An 18,090-nucleotide genomic window follows, 5' to 3' on the forward strand; every position below is an offset into this window, starting at 1 on the left:
GCCAAATTTATTATTTTAATGCAGAAGTATAGAACTATATACTTCAAACTGGCAGTTCAAACAATTTTAATCCATGGTCTTCCTACTCTATGAGCAACTCGATTCTAGTATACAGTGCCAAAATGAAAAAGAAAGGAAAGGAAAGGAAAAGAGAAGGAGAAGGAATCAAACGTAAAGAACTGGCTCGCTCTTCAACAAAGCTGAGAGTCTCGCCCGTCTTCCGTTAACCAACAAAATCTAGCCTCTTTTTAAATTTAAACCAGTGGGGGTCTATGCCATCTTCCCTTCTCCCTCTGCACGATCAGGACTGCCGGTACTACTTTCGTCTAGGGTATCCAACCCCTCCACGCCGTGCTTCTCGCCATCGATCTCCGATCCAGGGGTGAAAGCGCTCCCCGCACCAAGAGAGCCGTCATTACTCGCCAAACCATACTGAATCATCATCTCCCGAATCTCTTGCTCGCTCAGATATGGCAGATTCTTGGCTGCGGTGACGTAGCTAGTGTTCTCCGTGAATCCTTTGGCGAAGATAAGATCGATCTCTTCAAGACTGCGCCGAGCGGTCTCGGGATAGAAGAAATATATTATTGGCAGGAAACATGCGTTGACAACAGCGAAGAAGAGATATGTACCCCAGCCGATACCTTCAAGCATGACGGGCGTTATCATGACGATGGTGAAATTGAAGAGCCAGTTTGAACATGTGGAGAGGGCGTTGGCTTTGGCACGCGTCTTGATGGGAGATATCTCGGCGGGATAAAGCCACGGTAGAGGAAGCCATGTAGCGCCGAAGGAAGCGATGTATGTGAATAGCCCGACGGCGGCACCCTTGGCGGCGCTTTCTGTTCCGGGGATCAGGCAGGAGAATGTGAGCACCATTGAGAGGCATTGACCGACTGTGCCATACAGGAAGAGCTTACGGCGGCCAACACGTTCAATGAGGAACCAGGAGGTGGTGGCAAAAATGGAATAGACGATCATGTTGACCCCGCCGAGAAGCATGGACATTGTGTGGGTCTGATGAATCGATTTCTCAAAGAGAATCGGGAAATAGTCTATCAAGAATCGTGAGCTTTTGTGATCTCTAGCGTGCTAATTTTAAGTGGAAGGCAAACTAACAGATCACCGCATTACAGCCACCGATTTGCTGCATGATCTGGGATGATACTCCCAGAAGCATACGACGGAAGTGCTGAGTCTTTCCGTTGGAGAAAACGGCCGATAGGGGTGCAGCTTTACCTCCTTCTCCGGATCTAAATAGGAATTAGCAAAAATCCATCCGGTCATAAACGTATCCACAATAACATACGCCCTGATAGAGTCGAGAACAATGGTCTTTTGTAATTGAACATCATTGTGAGACACTGGTTTTCCTTGAAGAGCAGCAATAACCCTCTCTCCCTCCTCGAATTTGTCGTGCATGCAAAGCCATCTCGGCGATTCAGGCATGAACCACATCCCGACAACAATGAAAACCCCAAAAACGACTTGAAATGCAATGGGGAATCTCCATGTCAAGTCCTCCGGACCGTAGGAAGCTCCGAAATCAATCCAGTATGATATCAGCGTACCAAACGCGATGACGCCGCCCTCGATACATATCAAGAGCCCTCGATTCGATGTACGAGAGCATTCAGCCTGGTATGTCGGAATCGTAGAAGTGTTCATCCCGTTCCCAACTCCTGTGATGACTCGCCCAACTATAAACTGGGCGAGTGGATCATGGCCGGGGAATGATGTGACTTGGATAATAACTCCAAGAATCATGATGGTTGCCCCAAGCATAATAGACTTGCGGCGTCCAAGAACGTCACCTGCCCAAATAATAAACATAGCACCAGCCAGGCAGCCTATTGATTGTGGTCAGACATGCTCCATCAGTGTCGGCTAAATTCGACATACCAATCTCGTAAATGGCTGTGACGAAACCTTGCATTGTGGCATTGTCTCTTGTAGCAGGGAAAACATCATTAAATGGTTTTGCGCTGATGATACCGGACATAATGCCCTCTATTATTGAGATATAGGGTTAGCTATGCGTTTACTGAAGGGTATGCGGTTCAACGACGTACGATCATATCCAAAAAGCAAAAATCCGCAGGTGGCCACCGTCGAGATGGACAGAGAGAGCTTTTGCCCGGTCATGCCGGCATACCGTGGTGCCCCTTCCATGACTGTGAAAGTCTTTCCTTGAAAGGATCCAATAAAAGGCCGTTGCAAGTCGGCAGATCAGTGGAAGCAAGTCAGCTTTTTGACAACGCCTTCCAACCAAAAGGCTCTCCCTTAGAGGGGCTCGGGATCGTATTCGAATGTTGAGATCCGGATGGCGACGGTGACCATCGGAAGGCGTAGATAAAGTGGGACAAAAGAATGGGGGAGAAGGAAGCCAGAAGCAGATCTGATAGAGGATGGGAATGGGGTATTCTATATATTTATCCACCCGCATGTGATTGCCATCAGGGAAGGACTTCCGATGATGATCTGCACCAGAAAATTGTGTACCTCCACCTTGGAAACCCACATGGTCCGAACTGTGACAATGGCGAGAAACGGCCCCAAAGGCTCTCCATGGAAGGTTCACACAACCCAAATTGAAGAGACCAATGACGATGGGTGTCCTGGAATGATGCCAGGAACACTCCGCTGAGCCAGACTTTGTATAAGGAAACGGGGGAACTCATTGACAGGAGTGGGTGGAGTTAGTTACATAAGAATGACGACGGTGGGGTTAACTAACTGTGGAGAAAAGAATCCGTCAATGGAAATTCTCTTCTCCAGCATTTCATTGTCCACACGGCCACTAGGCAGTGGACTGCAGTTGCCAGGATCATTGCCTGGTTGCCACATGTCTGGAACGGTTCAGCAGCTGAGATGAAGAGAGGGCCACGGCCGCTCTCCATTCTCATGCATCAAAAGTAATCCACTGGTGCGGAACACGCCGACGATCTTTATGGATGGATGCCAATGGACAATGCATGTGAAGATGAGTGAATTGGCATCGCTTAATACATCCAAGATTCCTGCTCAGGATTACAGGATACCAGCATAGGCAATTCTTTAAGCCTGCTGCCATCTCGGTTGTATTAAAGAGCCTGTTCTTTGGTAGAGTTACCATTTGATAACTGAGCGAACGCCACAGCGCCGAAGGAGCCGCCAGACCCACAGAAACGTGTGCATATGGGTAATACACCACTATAAGTACTGTGAATGAGGGTCAAATTTCGCCAGCAGATCGTAATAACGATATCCCAGCTTAAGATTTGCCCGCATATCTGGAGTTTGGATTCTGTCCGGAGCGCATCCAACGCTGGGATCGCGGAGGAGAACATTGGAAAGGGAAGCTGGGGCGACAAAATGACTGGCCGAAGGGTCCCATATCCTTTGCGTGCCCAAGGTCCGACCCATCGTCGGTATCGTGGCTCCCACGAATGTGACATGGAGAGCTGGCCGTTGAGGCTAACTTTAACTCGAACTTAGGCTCGGGGTGCTCCTTATACGATCGATTAGATAGTTAGACATCCTTGGACACTATCCGAGGCCGGCATACTGGTGTAAATGAATCCTTATGGTCACTCCATGGCGGTACAACCACCCTTGCGAGGTTGTTCGGCAGACTTGCTGCTTTCAGCGTGAACTACGCGATAAGCTTCTCGCTAAACAAGCTCGAAGCCACCGACCCGGCTTGGCTGACATCACGCAGTTCAAATTTTCCCTGGAACGATGGAGGATTAACCAAGCTTGCCATCACACTTGGGTGGGGTGGGGGGGGGGGGGGGGGGGGGGGGGAGGGAAAAGAAAAGAAAAGAAAAAGAAAAAGCCGTCTTGAGCTTCAGTCTATGGCCCGCGTGTAGCTCTTATTCAAACTCCCGCATAGCTAACTAGCCCATGCCTGTGCTCTCCAAATAGAAATCAGCTCAAGAATAGGCACCAAGGGGCTTCAATTTCATCTTTTACCCGGCAAAAATATCCACAAAGAACGAGGTCCTGATGAAACTACGCAGATAGCATCGTAGAAGCTACCCGGATGCACAGAGATAGCGATGTCACTTACCTTCAGGCTCGTTTCCAGATTACTTTGCCTCCCTAAGCTTCTTGAAGGACTGACCATTATCAATGAGCTAGTCAGGAAGACTGCCGTCTCATCTGAAAACGCTAACTCAAAACGCGAGGGAAGAAATTGCAATGCGACATCAAGACGTTGCATTTTTTGTCATTCAGACTCCAGAGCGTGAATGAGGCACCAAGGTTCAGGGGTGGGGAAAGGGAGAGTTTTCAGGAAAACGTTTCTGGGACAACATGCAAGTGGGCCGATCCCGTGAAGCTCTGAACACATTGTTATGGTTTCCGCTTTAAAATTGCTTCTGGTGCGTGTGGGTGTGAAGTATACATAACACATCCTGCTGAGCAAGTATTGAAGTATCATGGTATTCTTTGTTGAAACAGAAACTGGCTGTTATTGAAGAGAGGGTTCAAATTGAAAAGAGGCAAAGTATCAAAAAGATGTACACGGCAAAGTCCGCAAAGCAACCGGTATATGTGAACATATCAAGTCAAGAACAAGTGCTATCAACTTCGAAGAAAGTAATAAATGAAGGTGTATCTCAAGATGATTAATTCACAATATAGAAGAAAAGGAGTTAGGGTATCGAACATGCTCTCAAACAAAAGTCATTTTTAACCATCACGTAGCCGCCTAAAATCCTCACGATTGAATTACTACAGTACTCCCATGTATCGCCTCATCCGTCCGAAACCCAAACACCAGCCGATAGAGATCCAGTAACCATGCATACTGTCCGTTATGCTGAATCATCACTTGGACTGCCCTCGCAATATCTGGGGCCGAGGCACGCGCGGGTGGAGGTGCAGCACTAAATGCCGGATCGCCAGTCACTAGTTTCTTATAATTCAGCAACAGAGATGTTTGCCAGTGCAAGGTACCAAAAGCATCGGATGACAACGCTTTCGCAAAAGATGGAAGTGTATGTGCGCCACCGCGTTGGAAGCCGTTGTTCATAGCTGCTCGGACGATAAGCAGTTTGAGACATGTTAAGTTTGGGTCATCGGCAGGTGATCTTACGGTATGTGTTGAGGAGGTCGTGGAAGAGCGGGAAGGAGGGCGGGAATAACCCGCTAGAGTGGAGCTGGAAGTGGAAGCCCAATTTGGTTGTAAGGATTGAATGTTTCCGGCCCCAAGTACGAGTATATTGGGGACTTGGGCTTGGTCCGGAGAGAGCATGGTGGCGGTATCATCGAATATCGTGGTAGGAGTTTCTGGGTTAGGGGTTATGGGAACACCTTCGACGGCCTCAAAATATCCTGCTCCCTTAGCTTGATAAAAGGCTTGCGTAAACGTTGTTTGGCTTGGCCTTGGTGTTCTACGATCCGGGCGGACCTGCGTCCATCCTTCCCGGAAAAGGTCACATAGATCCCAGCAAGCCTGTACTGCAGAACCCAGAAGATCTTCGTCAGCATGTTTGCCTTCTCTCTTGCTTTGCCGCAGGTTGAATAACATCTCCGCGAGGCCCCAGCAGGCTCTCAGAAGTGAATCTGTTTCTTCGGCCAATTGGGTTCGCTGCTTCATTAGCCGATGGCATAATGTGATATAAAAGTCCAGTGTACGTTCTCGGAACGCTTCGGGCAAGTTTCGATCATGAGTATTGTAAAGATGGTTATTTAGCTCAAAACTAACCCGTAGAATGGAGTCTGCGACTTCGTCATCTCTTATTCGAATTTCGAAGAGCGCCTGGCAGAATTCTCGACAAAGATCCAAAGTTGGTCGAACATGGAAGGCATAGTCGTTGTCCCGATTTTCATACAAGTTTTGACAGAGTTTCCAGCATGATTTCCATGCCTGTTCTTCCATATCATGCCTACCGGAACCCTTGAACAGACGCTCTCTATGGATAGAGCTTAAGGTCGCCAGTGTATTACAGAGAGTCCAGCACTCAGAGAGCGCGGTTTTCAATGCACGGATTTCACAATTATGAGTAGGTAAGGGGACAGCATTTTCCGATCCCTCTTCAGCTTCCTCGTGAGCCGAATCATGATCGAGAGTCTCTGGTATATCTACCGGAATCATCAGCTCTCGAGACTTGGTGTTAGAGGAGAACGCTGTTACCTTCCAAGCTATTGGGCCGTGGTTTTCGGCCAAAGGCATCAATTTCTTGTCTGGTTTGGGCGCGTGGAGTTGCTCGATCAGACCAAGGCGCAACTTTCGTTGTCAATGGCGGTGGAGAGATCGGGCTCGTGGACAGCTAACCCAACCGTTAGCCAACTCCAGGAATCCTACTAGATGCTCCATGTCAAACCTTCTCCGATTGATTACCGGGGGGCCTCAACGTCCGGATCGTTATGTCGGAGTCAGGGGCAGACGACATTGTGGATTCATGAGGAGAATCTCCCGCTCGCTATTCCTCGTCAGTAACATTCACAAAGGCTTCGAGGATACTGTCATGACTGTACAAATTCGGCGAATCCAGGAGGGGCGTGGATCACAGACTGTGGGTCTTCCTCGGTAGGATGAGAGTTGTTTAAATGTATGCCAGTCGTTTGGAGCTACATATACCAGTTAGCATCTTCTCCAGGAAAAGCTAGTTAAAGATAAGGATTAGTCTCATACAGTAAGCTCCTGTGGAGGTGGCGGGCTTGAAGAGTCTGGTTCACTGTCTGAAGTGGTAGTGATGGCCGCTCTGTCGTTCATTAAACACTGTTCTGCCTCCACCGATTCCAATTCCTGATCCTGCGACAACACGGACGTGAAGTCCGGAGCATCTTCCATTCTGTCAACCTTTTCAATTTTCGGACTCGGGAGAACCGGGGGTTTATTTTGTGCTGGTACTTCGGACGGCCTATAAAACAGTCAGAGTAAGGCTCGTGGAAGACGTTGGACGCCGAACGAACAATGAAGACCTCGTGGATTTACACGGGCTCAACGTGCTAGGGGAGTTCGATATGGAAGAAAAGACGCGATCCACGGGGGAATGAGAGGCGGTGTACGCGGTTTTAATTGCAATCATCATTTCTTCGACGAACACCTAGCTTGCGATAGATACTAGTCAGCTCTGAGCCGTTAAATATGAAAACAAGACTATCGCTAGAAACGGCTTATAGTCCGCATCCTCGGCAACGTAACATCCATGATTGCGGAATTCCACAAAAAGAACAGGCTGCATCCGAATGTTCCAAGGAAGGCACTTACAATTATTATGGCGGAAGATGAGTGACCAACGATTCAGCCCGAGCCAACGATGTTGGTAACGCGATCAAGACTCAAAGTTCCAGGAGACCTGAGAGAAAGAAGCTTCCTCCAATTCCTTAAAAACGAAGGCCGCATCGACAAAAGGTGATAAATAACAATAGCGTAGGAGGCGAGCAGAAAACAGGCCGGTCACTCCGCGACGGACAACTCAGAGCCTAAACCTCCTGCTCCATTTGTGCAAAGAGTTGCGGCGTAGTCGGAGAGAAAAACGTCAGAACTTTCTGGCCAGGGTTATGGAAGCATCCACTCGGAGCGGTTTCAATATCGGTGAGCGTCTCTCTTCGTTGCCCCCAGATCGGAGGGTGATGCGGGAGGGAAGCGCCGGCTTCTACCAGTCACAGAGGGACCAAGGACGAAGGACGGCTGGTCGACGAGCAGGGATCTAGGCGCCGGCCTGGTGGCCAAGCCTAAGCTCTGAGGCCATTGGCGATGGTCGAATTTCGTCGTGGTTGTCCACAGTTGGATTTTGGTTGGTCCAAGCAAGGCACTAGGCTCATGTTTCGGACACCGCTGCATCCAACAATACGCCAAAGCAATTCGCCACGAAGATCGAGGAATGTTTGTCGCACTTGGTGAAACTCGCCATTTGGGTCCTAGCCGCCCTGTGATAATGATCCCGAGCTGTGGGACATGGAAACCTAGAAAAAAACACTGCTTTGGAAATGATGTTCGCCGAACGAGGTTGCACTTATCGAAACACCTTGCTCGATGGGCTGCGATCCTCTTCCGGTCGTTACTGAAGGCAAACTTTGAGCGAGTTGACGAGTTGTGACAACCCACTGAGGAGGGAGGCGTCCAAAGCGTCGGAGCCTCCCTTCGCCTGCTGTTTGCTTTTCGCATTTTCGAGAGGCGCTCGCACCCAATTGACTGGAAAGTCGGGGCGCCCCTAGTTCCTCAGTGCTGGGACCTTTCGGCCCCCATTCCGCAGGGCCCCATCTCGCGTGGGGGCTTTAGCCAAGTATAGTTAAACACGGCCGGCCGTGGGCAGGCTGTGAATCGTGAGGGCTATCCTGGGAGACCGAACCAAGCCAGCCTCTGTACCTCTTTTGGATGGTGGAGGACGCAAAACAGCCTAGTCTTGGTTTGGAGCCGTCACTCCCGCTCAGCTCTGGCACTTCTGTCGTCTACTTTAGTGGCAGCCGTCGCAGAGCAAGCTAAAAACCAAAGTTTGGGGAAGATGCGGGTGAGCGGTGAATGGCAACATCGTGTAAATGTATGTACTCTGTACGGAGTACTCTGCAAGGAGTACATACTTTCCTTATGTTTCCCGACTCCACTTCATCAAGAATAATGACGATGCGAGCTGAGAGGTATGATGAGAGATGAAGAAAGGTGAAAGTCTTTATCGCAGCGCAGACTAGGATGGCGGACTTTTAGCTTGTTTAACTTCTGGACACAAGGACCGCGGTTTGAAATCCATCAACCCGCTTATAAAGTTACTATCCCCTTTCATTTCAATGGCAAGGCATTCTGTGGACTACCAAATGCATATTCATCAGATCAGCCAAAGCCGGTTAACCCTTCAATCTTTCATTGGTAACATTCCATTAAGTAGTAAATATTACTGAAACTTGGGAATCACACGATGTGGTAACAAATCCTTTCACAATGGCTGATCATATGTGCAGAAAGAATATCCAAACTACACATGTGGGCCAGGAGCTTGGGCAGTGTCCCAGATGCAATAGTATACGCGATTGGTAAAGCTGTCGCGCTGGATTTTGGCTTGGGCAGAGCCACCGCGAACTGTCCAGATCGCTCGGGGGTCCATGCCAGATTTTCTCCAAGTTGGGGGCCCTTATGTCAGGTTTGGTTAGGGTACTGCAGACCATCCACCAACATTTCACAGTGGAAAGGGCAAAAAAAGAGGGGTCAAGTGGGCTTGGACACATAAATAGTTCAATTCAATAGAGTTTGGTATGTACAGTGAGCGCTCCCACTGGAGGAAGAAGGCTGGGCAATGCCTTTATTAATCATTTTCAAGGTTCACCCGCTCTTGAGGAAGGCGAATCTCCCAACCTTGAACCTGCCGGTCAACATTTTCCTAAATTTCTTCAACACCGTTTGGCCAGCTCGTCTTTAATCTTATCGTGGCCGATATCCCTACTCACACCACTAGACTTGGCAAATATTTCGATGCCGCGGTTTGCGTAGTGCCTATGATTTGTATGTAGATACGAAAGAGCACGGGCTTTTTGAAATGTTGGTTGGTCATTATACAACCGTTCACTGGGGCTCTCGCGTCCCAAGGAAAACGGGCTGTCGAATAATCCTGAGCTCCCACGTCGCTCACGGAGACTCGTGAGAGTTTATAGGGGCATCTTTGCTCTGTCGCGCTCGGCAGGGTTATATCTGTAGAATTCCACACTGTATTAGAACTAGATAATTCGGCTCGGGAGAAAGAATTCCAACTGACTTTAAGAGTTTTTCAATCAAATCAACGTGTGTCATGAGCATTCGACGGCAGCAGTACCGCTTACAGCCGAGTTGGTCCATTGCATCTCTGTTATCGCAAAGATCAGACAGTTTCCAAACATGTACGCCACCTCTCCATCTGTGAGCTTACCCATCAGGAACTCCATCGTCGAGGAGGCGTAGATACCGCTCCCAAAGGTCCCCGATAACCTGCAGCAGCAAAAAGGCATAAGCGATTGGTCAAGGGAACATGACGCAGTTTTTGGGGGCCACAGCTTACCTTTCCACAGGAAAAACACCGAACAGGAATGATCATTCTGAAGTCGTGCAGCCAACAACCAGAAGCAGTAACAGTTTCACCAATCAAGCACTGGTCCCATGCACTCAACAGAGAACAAGCTGCCGGCTGGTTACGTTCGCCATGAAGGTTGAAATTTGCGACTCGGAAAATTGATTATGTAACCGGATAAGAAGCGGGCTAATCCTTATTTGAATTAGTGTAAATCATGGGAGAGCTAGCCGAGATAGGCATAGTCTGAGCTAATCGAAAATTTTGGCTTTCCGCCGAAGAAGCTCGAACAGCGAGGAGCAAAATTCAGATTGCGAGCGTTTGATTTTGTTCAACTGGTCTGCGGGGGATTCATGGCCGATTGCGCCTTTGATCACATGTTTTAGGGACCGCCACGGTTTGTCGCATAGAGAGATCCCCCGTCACATATTCCTCTTGAACCCCAAGCCCGGATTTCCTCAACGATGAAGGAAAAAAGGGCATTGCGTCCAGACGGGTCGCCCGAGGCGAGGCCTGCCCGCGAAACTAAAAGGATAAAACACAGCAAAGATGCGGATTCATCCCTAGCAGTCGTTTCCAAGCATGGCCATAGCAAAATTTCAGCTCAAGCTCAGTCATCATCGCCCAAAAAAGCTTCCTCCAAAAGAGTAAAGGCGTCCCGCGCGCCGGCATCAGCAGAGCTCTCGGTGATGCCCAAGGAGGTTGAAGAGCAAGGCCTGGCACAAAATGGACGCTCCGATTCATGGGGCCTATCATATCGTAGCGGTGGGCGTTTCTTAAATTTGGATCCCATTTTCTCATCAGATGAAAAGTACGTTCCATTGCGCCGCGTTAATGCTAGACACTGGCCCCATTCACTAAAGTCTTTCTCTTCTTTATATAGGTATCTTCTACTTGCGCGACATAATGCTGTCCAGGTCTATTCTATGGCCACGTCTTCAATCGTTCGGACTCTCCAGATCCCCGATGACGTGCAACATATAACCGGTTACAAACTCTGTCCCGTTACTCCAAGCCGAATTTTCGTTGCAACCCGCTCCGGCAGTATAATAGAGTGGGACTGGACCACTGGGGAATGCATACACTCCTGGGACATCTCAAAGCGCATTGTCTCCCTTGACGCAATCCCCGAAACCAGAGATGATTCTTCACTCTCTGTTAGCCCTGCTGTTTATACGATTTGCAAAATTCATCGTGGAAAGTCTGAGATTTGCGTGAATATCAGAGAAAGGGATACCGATGGTCCGTTGTGGAAGCAGTCTGTAATTTACAAGACTTCCACGCACATCAACAACCTTCACGTCGTCGCAAATGGCAGAGTTATCCTCGCAACTGCAGGACCATACGTTGTAGTCGGTCAATCTAGTGGAGATCCACTACAACCTGCAGGAAACTTGGAATATACGTGGCGCGAGATTCGGCTGCCGGTATATGGCACATGTTTCGATATCCGGGAGCCACCGCAGCCACATAAGTTGCCCGCAAAGGCTCATAACCGGCTTTCTCCTACCGCAGCGGTAGACCTGGTAGTTGGAGACTCTGATGGCGCTATCTCGATATACTATGACTTCCTCGATACATTACTGCGTTGTGAAAATAAAGGAGAATTGGATGCTGGATTAGTCTCGCGTCGCCTCCATTGGCATAGAGAGTGTGTTAAAACCGTCCGATGGTCAAAAGACGGTAAGCAGCCAACCAATTCTCTTTGTTCCTTCACAGATGTTGATGAATCATAGGCAACTATCTCATATCCGGAGGCCTGGAAACAGTACTGGTTCTCTGGCAACTGGACACTGGAAGAAAGCAGTTTTTGCCACATCTGACCTCAGCAATTTGTAACTTGGTCGTTTCTCCATCTGGAGTTAGCTATGCAGTCAAGCTAGCGGATAATTCTGCCATGGTCTTGTCTACGTCTGAACTACGGCCAACCACTAGCATAAGCAGTTTGCAGCTACCTTCGAAAGATGATGTGAAACTGCACGACAAGTCTACAAGGTCGAGCAATAAAATGTTCAATGATAGGCTTGCAGCGGTTTTGCACCCCATACAATCGGACTATCTCCTCTTGGCCGTTCCATCCTCTCAAGCCGTTTATTCGCCTGATAAGTCTCCCAGCGCTTCGTTTCTGCAAACATTCGATACGCGGTCAAACCAACATATCTCTCGTCAAGCCCTTGCGAGAACTAACGTGTCGATCTTGCATACCGGCCCTGAGGGTACAGAATTGACTACACCAGAGGTCAAATTCGTTGAAATATCCTCCGATGGAGATTGGCTGGTGACAGTTGACGAATGGGAGCAATATCCAGAATCCATGGGGGTCTTAACACCTATTGATGAATCCGACGGGAGTTGTAAGAGAAAGGAAATATTTTTGAAGTTCTGGCATTGGAACGAAACCAATAACGAATGGGAGCTTGTCACCCGGGTAGATGGACCACACTTTTCGTCAACCGAGGGTTCAATGCCAGTTCGCGATCTTGCTGTGAACCCAAAGCAGTTGGGCTTTGCAACAATAGGAGACGACGGGGTGGTCCGATTTTGGACTCCTGGATATAAGCCTTCTTCACGGAAACAGGACCGCATAGTCAAGACTTGGCGTTGCTCGCGGTCCATCGCACTCGAAAGCCCAGTAGGTGCTGATACTGCTTCAGCCTCCTATGCGGGATCATGCTTGGGATTTTCAGAGGACGGTTCAGCGCTGGCTGTATGCTTCGCTGGACAGTCCAATCCTGCCGGCCTCGTATATATCATTGAACCTGAAAGTGGCAAAATCTGCCACACCCGCGAAGGGCTTTTCTCTGGGATACCCCGAGGATGCGGTTTCCTTGATCGGTATTTGATTGTCTTATCCGATCATCTCGTCTCATGGCATACAGTTACCGACCAAGTCATGTTTGCATTTGCACTGACCGATAAACCTGGTTCTCGCGCTTCTAACCGATCCACTCCATTACTTGCGTTAAATCACCGAAATCAGACTCTTGCTATCACGTTTCCCCGTGTCATGGATGATTCTGAAACTAAATCATCAGAATCCGAGAACAAATCTCACTTCCAGGTGGCAGTGTTCGAGCCAAGTGGGCCCAACCCTTTATTCCAGTCAAAGCTTAAATATGCTCCGCGAGCCTTGCTTCCAAGTGCTAAATCAGGAGACTACATCGTCGTTGATTCCGCCGCGCAGGTTCTCCAACTTTCGTCTAGTACCCAATTGGCACGGGTGCCGATTGAAAGTAGCGAGGTCGACTTGTCATTGAGAACTGGATTGGAAGATATCTTTGGATATCGTCGCGTTCTTCCTCAGCAGAACCAATCCGAATTGGATGCCGAATACGAGCACGTGCAGGTCAACAGCTTGGCGGATATATTCGACGTTGGACCTTCATTTGCACTGCCAGGGGTTGACGTTCTGCTTAAAGACGTGATGGACATGTTTGGCGGGAAAGCTACAAAGGAATAGGTGGCGGGTATCGTTCGTTTTAGTGTACGGAATGTGTATATATCATTGTGCAATTGGTAGATGAGCAGCTTGTTTGGAATAAGTCAGGCAACCCTCATCTGGAAATTCGCCATGACTAAAAGAACACTCCGTGTCGTCCCCAAAAATAATCGATTTTGATGAGATTACTAGCTCCTTTGGAGGTTAGCATAAACATGATAACCCTATTCACCATGACCATCTTTGCTGAGCCAAGATAACCCTATTGTTTAGCCTGTTTGCGGCTGTGTGAGTCACAGCTCACTATCTCACTATTTTGTTACCCCGCTGCTTTTGGTCTCTAGGACTTCGAGTTATATACGAGAGCGAGCCTCTCGCCGCTCGTACTGAGCTGATCTTCCACATCCAAGCTGTGGAAGATCAATCTCCCTGGGAGAATCAAGCAAGCACAGCACGCACGTCCAGTTAAAAAGCGACTTCTCACGTCAAAGGACACAATGGCATCGCCCGGCAAGCTCATCAAACCTCACCCCACCAGCTCCAAAACCTTCTACCAAACTCCTTCGCCCTACGAACGGCGGATCGGCTACTACCGCGGCGTTCGCCATGGCAATCACATCTTTATCTCCGGCACCACGGCCGTCGATCAAACCTCACCTCCTTCGGCGCCGCAGATCCTACATCCAGGTGACGCTGCGGCTCAAATGCGCGTCGCGCTGGGCGAATGTCTTCGTGCTGTGGAGGAGCTATCCGGGAATAAAGGGCGGGCAGAGGAGAGTGTGGTCCGGGTTCGGATGTATGTGAGCAGAAAGGAAGATGCGCCGGCAGTGATGGAGGCATATAGGGAGATGTTGGGCTCTGGGAGGCCTGGACGTGGGCAGGAGGGTGATCAGGTTTGTGCAGCGGCGACCTTGATTGTGGTGCAGAATGGGTTTGTAAGTGATGACATGCTGGTCGAGGTGGAGGTCGACGCAATAGTGGATGAGCAGTGATTATGAGTCAATGTATTTATATGGGACCTTCAGACGCTGTCACGGTCAAGCCTTGTGCGAGCAGATAAAACTCTGAGTATACACTCTATTGTGGGATAAGCTTAGCAACCATGAATGTTTATTTACCACAGATCCATAGACAGATGAGGAAACATTTGAGCAACTTGCAGATGAGTTTGCTTCAAAAAGTATCAGAGCAGGTATTCAGCCCAGCTGAGATCCTCTTGCTTCTGTTGGAACACAACCAGTCGGTTACTGATGCGGTGAATGATCTAACTAGTAGCCAAAACTCGGGTGGGAAGCAAGCTAAAAAGGGAGAATTCCTGCACCGTGTACTCTAATGCGGAAACCCATTGAAAATGGTCTTATTTGCAGAATGGTCAAGGATTTAGCAATATTCACAATCACTCTGAGCCGCAGTTTTCCATGAGACCGGGCGGTATGCGACCACGCGAAAACCCCCTCCATATAACTAGCAAATATTTTAAGACATATAAACTACAAAAAAGTATCATTTGAAAATCTTTATTTGTATTGTGGAGTTGCCTGACCTGTACTTTGTATGCAACCCCAAGTTTCGACAATACCCGCGGCCCGCCATGAGGTTTCCCCGCGGCCAAGAACGTAAACCTTATGAATTGCTGATCCCATCTAAAAGTTATCCCAAAACATTCATCGTGAATCTATTAGATGCCCTGTAACCAGAATATCGCTTTCTGTGAAAACACTGGATGCCAAATGCAACAGATTATAACCTATTCAAAGAATTTCTTCTTGCTCATCAGGCGGTTCGCGACCTCTTTATCATGACCAAACACCAACTCCGCGTTAAACATCCGCTGCAGCCGTTTAATCATCTGCAAGCTGTTGAACCATGCAGAGTGGTCGCGAGCTAGCCAGCCGTGTGGATGTGCCATCTCATAGTTCTCGGCAATGTGAAATTGATCCGTTGTGAAGATAAAAGTCCCGTCCTTCTCTAAATTCACCTGCATGACGCATAGACCGGGGGTGTGGCCGGGAGAGTGATGGATCGTGATGCCTTGAAAGAGGTCGAGATGGGGCTCGTTAAACGTTTGCCAATTCAGTTTGTCAAGGGACATGTAATGGGCGAGATATACGCCAAGGTCGGCACCCGTGGCAATGGCCCAGCATGCGTGTTTGAATTCCTCCTCGTGAACGTAGATAGGCACGTCGGTTCCAACGAAATGCTCCAAGCCACCAGCATGGTCGAGATGTAAGTGCCCGAAAACAACAGCCTTGACGTCCTTGATATCGTTTCCAGTAGCCTTGATGGCAGCGGGGAGTTTATGCTCCTCGTTGTAGACTACTCGAGGGAAGATATCTGTGAGGGGAGCTCCCCATTTCTACTCAACCAAAATCATTAGAAGGAAATCTCACATCTTCCACGATCCAGATACAACTCACAACTTCAACATTCTCCGCGCAACCGGTCTCGAACAAGATCAACCCTTCCTGGGGATGTTCAATCAAAACAGATAATATGATTAACTCTCGACGTTTATTCTCAGGGTTTTTGTTGCTCAGAGCACTTGAATTCCCGCCACGAAGGAGCCTGGGACGAATCAGTATGACATATATGCTCAATTGCAAAGGGTGGTGTGGATATACCAGCCTTCATCGCATTCGAGTGATCCCAGATTCAGCAGATGCATCTTCGTGCCTGGTGGGCAATTGAATGCCGGCAAGTTCGCTTTGGCAGCTTGACTGGCCATCTTGGATGTCAATGTTGTTGCCATTTTTCCGGACGAGTGTGGTAAAAGTGTGTTAGGGGGCGTGTAGGCTCTCCGAGACAAGCAGCAAAGGTGTCAGTACTTCAGACTCCTAGACACAGGAGAGAAAAGCAGATTTGAATACTGGCGCAAACCCCGGAGCGGGAGCCGAAATTTATGGCTGCTCCTGATCGTCGACCCCGCTCGGCCAAATATCATTGTCCACAGTAGCAGGCCGTCGTCCCCATGGGGTAAATCATAGTGAATGACCCATTGGCGGGGAGGACCACATCGTTACAGGAGTTTTGTGTGGCTAAATTGGACCCAACCCAGAGCCAGCCCCGTGGAGCTCGCGAGTCTGTTGTCATCATCTACCGATGGTAGGGAACTCGCTGAGCTTTGAAAATTCGCCGTTCAATCGAAACGTTGAGCTTCTAGCGGACAGCCATGTTTTCACGGGTCTATGACGTTCCCCGCAATTTCTCTCTGGTCGCTAGTTATGTGTCTAGCATCAGCTCGCTCGGCATCTGGGCGGCCGATGGGGAATGGAAGTGTCCCAAATATCACTTGTGGGAGTGGGGACGATGGTGCCACGGCCAAGCAAGTCGGAGCGCGGCACTCCGATAGAACTCGCACAGTTCAACCCTTATTTGACAACTGACCCGGTGGTTGTACTCCATGCAGGGACAATTATTATTAGAATTCAACTCCTTCTTCATGTTGAACTAGTTATAGAGTATGGAGTACTCCGTACCGGGATTTGATATTAGTAACACACACCAGAGCTATCCACATGCTGCCAAACAGCTTTGATCCTATCATGGCCCCATTTACCAGCTAGTTTGTCCTTGATCTTTTGCATCTCTGAGCGACGTTGTTCAACTCCCATAGTAACCTTGCGCGCTCTGTGAAGTCCGATTTGAAGTTGGCATGGGTAATATGCTGCCATGCTTGGGAGCATTCAACATAACGATAGAAATGGGCGACGAGGTCTTCCCGAGAGACGAACTGTAGCTGGATTAATATTATTGTGTATGCAGTGCCAGTAGGATTACGTCGCCAAAAGCTCTCTTCTCAATCTAGTATATCTTAATAATGGTATTCAAGATAATTTATATGATCTTTAGACACCAGTCACTAATGTATTATTGTGTCTTCTTCTCATCTAGACCAAAGAGAATATCAAGTTTCTCTATAACCATTAGATTATTCCATTTAATTCATCCAACTAGTGTATCTGAAATAGGTTCTAGGCCTTGTAACTGTACAGCCGTAGGAAATCAATAGAAAACAGAGACATAATAATTAAAGTATCTTGATAATGGTGACAAAGTCCAGGAATCAAATTCTCTATGTGCAGCAAAAAGCTGAGATGCTGTCCCAGGTTCATTAACTTCCAAATGGTCATGGTCTTCCTGAGTAGCTACATAACAGAGTAGCATAGTGTGTGGTGAACCTTCTTGCATGGTCCATAGGCTCCATGAGAAAGTAAAGCCTGACCTACGGATTTAAACATCACTAGGTTTGCATACCACATCAGTCCATTTAATGCCAAATTTCTTTTCATCATCCTTGGTGTACATGGTATCCTTGATCCGCTGAACATATCCATTAGTAGATTAGCGGTGACTGGGGGAAAAAGCTAGATCATTGTCATTTATGTTAGGATATACAATGACAAGATGACAGTATAGATAAAGCTCATGTTTCTTTCAAGTGTCTCTGAATTAACTGCAGTGCAGCAGACAACTTTAAGAGCTCCAGCTAAGGCAACTGTGACCTTAGGAAATCTATTTTCATCAAAATCTTCACTGATGAAAACAGTTTTGCTATTTCTATTGCTTCAGGTATCCATAAATTCAAAGTTGTTGGTTCATTGGGACTTGCTCCCAAGTTAAAGGAGTGATAGATGCTGGAAAAAGCAATCTGTTACTTTGAGGTTCCCGTCGAGACGGGAATGATGT

General features: G+C 48.3%; 8 protein-coding genes across 8 annotated transcripts; 2 read left to right on the plus strand and 6 right to left on the minus strand.

Annotated features, from left to right (window-relative positions):
• Positions 1-50: 50 nt before the first annotated feature.
• CIMG_05542 (sugar porter (SP) family MFS transporter) lies at positions 51-2,172 on the minus strand (the record flags this gene model as incomplete). Its single annotated transcript, XM_001246100.2, has 5 exons — positions 51-1,055; positions 1,120-1,253; positions 1,310-1,850; positions 1,903-2,010; positions 2,073-2,172. 5 exons carry the CDS (start codon positions 2,170-2,172, stop codon positions 271-273), a joined length of 1,668 nt encoding a protein of 555 aa, XP_001246101.2. The 3' UTR covers positions 51-270.
• A 1,081-nt stretch (positions 2,173-3,253) lies between these two features.
• Positions 3,254-3,745, minus strand: CIMG_05543 (uncharacterized protein; the record flags this gene model as incomplete). Its single annotated transcript, XM_001246101.2, has 3 exons — positions 3,254-3,490; positions 3,548-3,634; positions 3,692-3,745. 3 exons carry the CDS (start codon positions 3,743-3,745, stop codon positions 3,254-3,256), a joined length of 378 nt encoding a protein of 125 aa, XP_001246102.2.
• Positions 3,746-4,476: 731 nt separating this feature from the next.
• CIMG_05544 (uncharacterized protein) lies at positions 4,477-7,545 on the minus strand. The gene is made up of 7 exons (XM_001246102.2): positions 7,202-7,545; positions 6,904-7,037; positions 6,623-6,851; positions 6,466-6,558; positions 6,312-6,410; positions 6,122-6,257; positions 4,477-6,069 (listed from the first exon to the last, which is right to left on the minus strand). The coding sequence occupies exons 2-7, from the start codon at positions 7,020-7,022 to the stop codon at positions 4,703-4,705; spliced, it is 2,043 nt and encodes a 680-aa protein (XP_001246103.2). The 5' UTR covers positions 7,023-7,037; positions 7,202-7,545; the 3' UTR covers positions 4,477-4,702.
• Positions 7,512-8,544, minus strand: CIMG_05545 (uncharacterized protein). Its single transcript, XM_001246103.2, has 2 exons — positions 8,515-8,544; positions 7,512-8,415 (listed from the first exon to the last, which is right to left on the minus strand). The coding sequence occupies exon 2, from the start codon at positions 8,099-8,101 to the stop codon at positions 7,520-7,522; it is 582 nt and encodes a 193-aa protein (XP_001246104.2). The 5' UTR covers positions 8,102-8,415; positions 8,515-8,544; the 3' UTR covers positions 7,512-7,519.
• A 599-nt stretch (positions 8,545-9,143) lies between these two features.
• On the minus strand, positions 9,144-10,057 carry CIMG_05546 (DNA-directed RNA polymerase I, II, and III subunit rpabc5). The gene is made up of 4 exons (XM_001246104.2): positions 9,957-10,057; positions 9,828-9,886; positions 9,678-9,764; positions 9,144-9,613 (listed from the first exon to the last, which is right to left on the minus strand). The coding sequence occupies exons 1-4, from the start codon at positions 9,990-9,992 to the stop codon at positions 9,571-9,573; spliced, it is 225 nt and encodes a 74-aa protein (XP_001246105.2). The 5' UTR covers positions 9,993-10,057; the 3' UTR covers positions 9,144-9,570.
• A 372-nt stretch (positions 10,058-10,429) lies between these two features.
• Positions 10,430-13,425, plus strand: CIMG_11570 (WD repeat protein; the record flags this gene model as incomplete). The annotated part of the gene is made up of 3 exons (XM_001246105.1): positions 10,430-10,776; positions 10,849-11,648; positions 11,702-13,425. 3 exons carry the CDS (start codon positions 10,430-10,432, stop codon positions 13,423-13,425), a joined length of 2,871 nt encoding a protein of 956 aa, XP_001246106.1.
• A 158-nt stretch (positions 13,426-13,583) lies between these two features.
• CIMG_13473 (YjgH family protein) lies at positions 13,584-14,396 on the plus strand (the record flags this gene model as incomplete). The annotated part of the gene is made up of 3 exons (XM_001246106.2): positions 13,584-13,607; positions 13,678-13,692; positions 13,815-14,396. The coding sequence occupies 3 exons, from the start codon at positions 13,584-13,586 to the stop codon at positions 14,394-14,396; spliced, it is 621 nt and encodes a 206-aa protein (XP_001246107.2).
• A 469-nt stretch (positions 14,397-14,865) lies between these two features.
• Positions 14,866-16,594, minus strand: CIMG_05549 (metallo-beta-lactamase superfamily protein). Its single transcript, XM_001246107.2, has 3 exons — positions 16,026-16,594; positions 15,822-15,969; positions 14,866-15,760 (listed from the first exon to the last, which is right to left on the minus strand). Exons 1-3 carry the CDS (start codon positions 16,151-16,153, stop codon positions 15,152-15,154), a joined length of 885 nt encoding a protein of 294 aa, XP_001246108.1. The 5' UTR covers positions 16,154-16,594; the 3' UTR covers positions 14,866-15,151.
• Positions 16,595-18,090: the final 1,496 nt, after the last annotated feature.

The sequence above is a fragment of the Coccidioides immitis genome, assembly GCF_000149335.2.
Source record: "Coccidioides immitis RS genomic scaffold supercont3.4, whole genome shotgun sequence".
NCBI classification, from domain to species: Eukaryota; Fungi; Ascomycota; class Eurotiomycetes; order Onygenales; family Onygenaceae; genus Coccidioides; species Coccidioides immitis.